Source organism: Trichomycterus rosablanca, chromosome 19, assembly GCF_030014385.1.
Source record: "Trichomycterus rosablanca isolate fTriRos1 chromosome 19, fTriRos1.hap1, whole genome shotgun sequence".
In the NCBI taxonomy this organism is placed as follows: Eukaryota; Metazoa; Chordata; class Actinopteri; order Siluriformes; family Trichomycteridae; genus Trichomycterus; species Trichomycterus rosablanca.
This window is the reverse complement of record NC_086006.1, coordinates 24,910,339-24,917,150: the sequence shown is the minus strand read 5'-3', so window position 1 is coordinate 24,917,150 and position 6,812 is coordinate 24,910,339. Positions and strand designations below refer to the sequence as shown.

The following is a 6,812-nucleotide window of genomic DNA, read 5'->3' as shown; positions in this document are numbered from 1 at the left end:
ACGCTAGATACTGTAGGGTAAATATTTTGTATAGGTCGTATTTGCTTCGAGTGTGTGTGTGTACCTGAGCTCCCAGTTCATTGTAGAGCAGTTTGAGAGCGGTCAGCTGTTCGTCCATGCTTTTGGGATTCTCCGTCTGCTGTTTCTGGACAATCTGTCGGCCAGTTTTAATAACCGTCTCCACCTCCAGCTTGACCTCACTGAGCATCTTATACAACTTCTGCATCCAGAGAATCCAGAAACACAAACAAACATAGTGAGTGACGTACCAAAGGCTGGTCAAAATAACAGAAACACCATGTTTGTTTGTTTATTAAAATTTTAATGTCATGTTGTACATTTTGGTTACATTCATGACAGGAAATGGTAGTTACACAGTCATGGACAATTTAGTATCTCCAGTTCACCTTACTTGCATGTTTTTGGACTGTGGGAGGAAACCGGAGCACCCCGAGGAAACCCAAGCAAACATGGGGAGAACATGCAAACTCCACACAGAAAGGACCCGGACCGCCCCACCTGGGGATCGAACCCAGGACCTTCTTGCTGTGAGGCGACAGGGCCACCATGCCGCCCGAAACACCACGTCAACACTGTTTGACCCTAAAGTGACCTACTGGTTTGATCATTAAAAGCACATACAAGCTAAATTTTATAGGAATACATTTCAAAGCAACTAATAGAGTTCCAGAAAGGGTCAAATGTCATGGCAGTGTTTGAAAACATGAACCAAAAGCATTAGGAAAGAGAAATAATGGTCAAATAAAGTGAAAGCCAGCTAACCAAAATAGATCTCCATACACTGAAGTAGCAGAATGCTTATTATACACATACAAAAGTATGTGGACGGCCCTTCTAATTACTAGAAGTCAGTGGTTCAGTCACACCCATTGCCAGAAGGTGTATAAAATTAATTATATAAATGCTATGCTTCCAGCTTTGTGTCAACAATTTCCTCTTTAAACATGGTTCTGCCCTGTGCTCAAAGTAATGTCTATAAAGAAACGGTGTGACGAGGTTGGCATGGAACTCCTCTCGCCCGGCATCAGCACCTGACCTCACCAACACTCCTCTGACCTGATGAACACACAACTCATCTACTTCTATACATCTCCTGTGTGGACAGAAGTACTGGGACACCTGACCATAAACATGCTGGACATTTTATTTCAAAATCATAAGCATTGTGTTTGCAGTCAGGACTTTGGAGTGTGTGTGTGGGGATTTGATTCAGTCAATACAGTCGGTGAAGGAAAGCACTGACGCTAAAAGAGAAGGCCTCGCTCTCCATCCAAGTTGACTTTATCCTAAAAGTGTTGAGCTGGGTCGAAGCTCCTTTGCACACATCTAGTGAAACCATGTCATTATAGAGCTTGATTTGTGCTCAGGGGCATAATCACACTGAAAGAAAAGGGGACTTCCCCAAACTGTTGCCACAATATTAAAAGCTTTTTATTTACCACATATCACATTCTTTAATACAGCTGTTGGTAACGGATGTAGCCGAAACAACTGAATTCAACCATTAGGAGGGGTGTCCACATACTTTTGGCCATATAATTTCTCACCTTCGTATTAAATTGGTGCTGTTCATTTCCCATTTATAATCACAGCCTGCTCGTACATGCATGCGTGTGTGTGTGTGTGTGTGTGTGTGTGTGTGTGTGTGTGTGTGAGTGGGTGGGTGTGATCTTACCATGCACCCAGCGAGGTGTGTTTGGATCTGCTCAGGCTGTGTATCAGTAAGGTCGAGGACATGAAGTTCAGCTTGAGCGTTTTCCAAAACTCTCTTACAATCCAGCATGCGCTGCTCGAAGTTGGCCGGTTTCTGGAAGAGCAGGAACTTGGTGGTGATCTCTCTCAGCTTTCTCTGTGTGGAGAGAGGACGGGTTCACAGTGAGAGGAGGAAGACAGACGGATTTATCGGTGTGATCGACAATCGGTAAAACACTGTGATGATGAGCGGCTGACTGTCCTGCACCGCTTCACAGGACCCACATTTTGTCCACGACCCAGGCAAACCAAAAACAATTTCTCCTTTCCTTTCTCTGCTATGCTCTGTGCAATCTGGACACACTGTGGTTCACAAAATGCAACATATAGCCTCCACAAGGGGTGGCTGCTTACAAGTTTATTTAATTAACATTTTTTGGGCTCAAAAACTCTGCTGTAACCTACTTCTGAGCTTTTTAAAAAACATTTAGTGATCTTCATGATCTCCCAGGTTACTGCCGCAACACAGCACAGTGTACTGCCTCAAAACAGGCAACACAGCACATATTACTTGCCTCAACGCAGGAAACTTCGAACAGGGACTAGAATACTGTCTCAACACTAATAAACAGAACAGGGTACAGCCTCAACACGGGTAACAGAGCACAGGGTACAGCCTCAACACGGGTAACAGAGCACAGGGTACAGCATCAACACGGGTAACAGAGCACAGTCTACTGTCTCAACACAGGTAACAGAGCACAGGGTAGTCTCAACACAGGTAACAGCACATTCTACTGTCTCAACACAGGTAACAGAGCACAGTCTACTGTCTCAACACAGGTAACAGAGCACAGTCTACTGTCTCAACACAGGTAACAGAGCACAGGGTACAGTCTCAACACAGGTAACAGAGCACAGGGTACAGTCTCAACACAGGTAACAGAGCACAGGGTACAGTCTCAACACAGGTAACAGAGCACAGTCTACTGTCTCAACACAGGTAACAGAGCACAGTCTACTGTCTCAACACAGGTAACAGAGCACAGGGTACTGTCTCAACACAGGTAACAGAGCACAGGGTACAGTCTCAACACAGGTAACAGAGCACAGGGTACAGTCTCAACACAGGTAACAGAGCACAGGGTACAGTCTCAACACAGGTAACAGAGCACAGGGTACAGTCTCAACACAGGAAACTTAGAACAGGGACTAGAATACTGTCTTAACACTAATAAAACAGAACAGGGTACAGCCTCAACTTGGGTAACAGAGCACAGGGTACAGCATCAACACAGGTAACAGAGCACAGGGTACAGCATCAACACAGGTAACAGAGCACAGGGTACAGTCTCAACACAGGTAACAGAGCACAGGGTACAGTCTCAACACAGGTAACAGAGCACAGTCTACTGTCTCAACACAGGTAACAGAGCACAGGGTACAGTCTCAACACAGGTAACAGAGCACAGGGTACAGTCTCAACACAGGTAACAGAGCACAGTCTACTGTCTCAACACAGGTAACAGAGCACAGGGTACAGTCTCAACACAGGTAACAGAGGACAGTGTGAGGTAATGTTGACTAAGGAAGCACTTCTGTAAGTCGTTCTGGATAAGAGCGTCTGCTAAATGCCGAAAATGTAAATGTAAATAAGCTCCCTGAGAGGTGGGGGGGTTTTGTCTGACCTGCAGCTGATCCAGCATGGTCCCACTTCGTCCTGACTTGCCCTCGGGAGGAGCGGGCACGTTACCCACGTTCCTTCTGCGCAGGTCCTCCAGATTGACCTCGTGGGCCGTGATCTCAGACTGGATTGCCTAAACACAGAGGACAGAGGTTAAAGGGACGTTCATCATTCAACGTTCTTGGGATTTAAAGAATTTAGACACACGAATAGGAACACAGAGAGCTTCTTTGCAGGGTACCTGTGCCTCCTGTGGTAGCTGAAATGCATCTATACGGTCAGTAAGGTAGGAGGTGAGGGTCTGGTCCAGCTGACCGAGTGAATCCTGTAGTGCATGTAGGACCATCTCGTTCTCTCTCAGCGCACCCAGCGACTGCTCCAGGGCCGTCTGACGCTCAACTGCCTACAAAAAAAAAAAGAACATGCTTATGGAGCTTCACGCGGCTCTCCGTACATCTGCCACAAAACGGGAATCGATCATGACACACTCACCTGTTGGTTGAGGTCATCGTAACGGGAGTTGAAATTATCCAGTTTTTCGGTGATTATGTCGTCCAAGATCCCACCGTCGATCAAGGTCTGACTCAGCTCTCGGATCTGGGTCCGGTTATCACCGGGGTGTCGCAGGACCGACTCCAGAGACTGAAAGAACAAAAGAAAAACGCAGAGTATGAGAAGACTGTAGGGCACGAACGAAATGCAGAGGGATTATTGGAACACGCTAGCCTGCCACTGCTGAGGCGGTGCTGTCGACCGGTTGCCTGGACTAGTGGTTTAGAGTTTATATTGTCTCTAGTGGGGTGGCTCGGTGGGTAGCACTGTCACCTCAAAGGGTTCCCAGGTGGAGCGATCCAGGTCCTTTCTGTGTGGCGTTTGCATGTTCTCCTCCCACAGTCCAAAGACATGCAAGTGTGGTGAATTGGAAATAATGTATGAATGAATGTAATCAGTGTGTAAAACATGATGTTAAAATCCTAATACATAAATACATATATCGTCGTTAGCCATACGCGGTACGGCTCTCTGTGAGACTCCACCGCTGGCAGGTGAAAAGATGCAGCAGGTGACTGTCCACATGTCAAAGGGGCACGTGATAGTCTCAGCCCTCAGTGAGAGGTGGTATTAGTTCGTTTGTTTATTAGGATTTTAACGTCATGTAACTTTGGTTACATTCATGACAGGAACGGTAGTTACTCATTACACAAGATTCATCAGTTCACAAGTTTAATATCGAACACAGTCATGGACAATTTTGTATCTCCAATTCACCTCACTTGCACGTCTTTGGACTGTGGGAGGAAACCAGAGCACCCGGAGTAAACCCACGCAGGCATGGGGAGAACATGCAAACTCCACGCAGAAAGGACCTGGACCGCCCCACCTGGGGATCGAACCCAGGACCTTCTTGCTGTGAGGCGACAGTGCTACCCACTTAGCCACCGTGCCGCCCCGGGTGGTGTTTAACATCCAGAAAAAAAATGATACAGACCAGATTATTCTACATCAGACTGGATCCTTCTATATAGAAGAACACTGTATGGAACCAGTCTAGTCTGATATGGAGAAAGGAATTGATTCCCATACCTCCAGGGCCTGGTTGATGGCATCAGGGTTCTCCGAAAGGTTCTCTGTAGCTTGTAGATTCTCCTCCAGTGTGTGTAACCAGCCAGACTCCAGATCCAAATACTGCAGAAGCTCCATCCAGCATGACCACACCTCCTGCAGGGCATTTCGAAAGAAATGACACCATCCGCTACGTCCATATTTACTTACATACGAACTTAAGAAAATACAGTCAATGGCCTAAAGTATGTAGACACCTAAGCATGAGCTTGTTGAATGAGCTTGTCTTTTTTGATTAGACGATTGTTCAAATTTGTACCCATTTAGTCAGGCACTGATGTTGGACAAGAAGGTCCGGCTGTTAATCGACATTTAAAGTCATTCCAAAAGCAATCAATAATGTTGGGGTCAGGTTTACAGTAAACAGGAGGGGTGTCCACATACTTTTAGCCATGCAGTGATTCAGTAAAGGTCAGAGTCGTACCTCCAGTGTGTGGCACTTGCTCTTGAAGCGGTCACACAGTTTTTGGTAGTTCTTCAGCACGTCCGCCAGCTCACCGCTCAGATCCTGACCACCAGGGGGCGCTTTATTCATGAACATATGAATGCTGTCTTTCAAAATCTTCACTCGTACTACCTTCTGTAACACGTCCTCTTTAGCCCTCTAACACACACAAAACACACACGTTTAGCTCTGTACACATTAACACTAGCGTGAGAAAGTAATTGCCCCCTTTATTATGGTCTTTCTTAATGCATATTTAAGGTCATTAAGGAACTTGAATAACAAGACTACACATTATTCTATTTATTTATTGATTAAAGTGATTCAAATCCTATAACACCCTTGTAAAAAAGGGATCTGCACCCTAAATGTACCTGGTTGCTTATTAAAAACAGCCAGGCTTGGTTCTAGCAGCCCTGTAGAACATAAATCTCATTCTTCATCAACCTTGCCTTCAATGCTATGCAACTTAGTTCTAGATAGGTTGAGAAAAAATGGTGGCGCCTTCTAGCTAGAAGGGCCTGGGTTCGATTCCCAGGCAAAGCGTGTGTCTGTGTGGGTTTCAGGCGATCCAGTTTTCTCCCACAAGTCCAAGGACGAGCAGTCAGGCCAATTGAAGCTACGTAAACAAGGTCAGTGTGTGTGTGTGTGTGTGTGTGTGTGTGTGTGTGTGTGTGTGTCCGCTAGGGTGTTTCCTACCTTCCGCCCAAATTAACCAGACCCACCACAACCCTGACCAGGATAAAGTTAAGGTCAATAAGGTCAGACTGGAATGTTTTGAATGAGAACCATTTTCTCCAAGTGGAGGGAACTTGGTAAACTGGTAAATCTACCCAGGAGTGGACAGTTTTTGTTCACTGATAGTACTTTAATGCAGTTTTTAAACATGTAATCAGTCCCTAATCGTTACCCCATTAAACACATCTATAGAAATTCCACATTAGCATGAAGACACTCTAAACAGATCATTGTGAGTGAATCCATTTCACCCCCATATTCTAAACAAACCCTTCAGGAATGGTATGTGTTGTGTGTATGCTGCTGCGTAAAGCACCTTCATCTCCTGCAAAGCCTCATCCAGCTCCTCCGGACTCTTGTACTCGAAGTCTCTCATGAGGAACTCCTCGTCCACCTGCGTCATCCACTCCCGCATCTCCGCCAGGTCCTTCTTCAGGTTCAACACTTTCTCCTGACTCTCAGTAACACACTCGTGCTGCTGCAGCAACTGTGCAATACAAACACACACACACATCAGTGGACACAAATATGGGCTATCGGTGAGATAATCATGTGACCTCCAGAGACAAGTGTGTGCATCTCCACCCTGTACGATTTTTTCAGTACAGT

The 6,812-nt window shown here is 45.9% G+C and overlaps 1 protein-coding gene across 7 annotated transcripts in view; it reads right to left on the bottom strand.

The window, feature by feature from the left end:
* The window catches only part of LOC134333277 (utrophin-like), a 200,784-nt gene that overhangs the window by 137,936 nt on the left and 56,036 nt on the right, over window positions 1-6,812 (bottom strand). For all 7 annotated transcript variants that reach the window (XM_063015178.1, XM_063015182.1, XM_063015177.1 and 4 more), the window contains 8 exons: window positions 6,520-6,690; window positions 5,445-5,624; window positions 4,982-5,116; window positions 3,890-4,039; window positions 3,639-3,800; window positions 3,402-3,530; window positions 1,697-1,870; window positions 65-220 (listed from right to left, as the gene is read on the bottom strand). In XM_063015178.1, coding sequence (XP_062871248.1) covers window positions 65-220; window positions 1,697-1,870; window positions 3,402-3,530; window positions 3,639-3,800; window positions 3,890-4,039; window positions 4,982-5,116; window positions 5,445-5,624; window positions 6,520-6,690 — 1,257 coding nt within the window. The remainder of the gene's footprint in view (window positions 1-64; window positions 221-1,696; window positions 1,871-3,401; window positions 3,531-3,638; window positions 3,801-3,889; window positions 4,040-4,981; window positions 5,117-5,444; window positions 5,625-6,519; window positions 6,691-6,812) is intronic.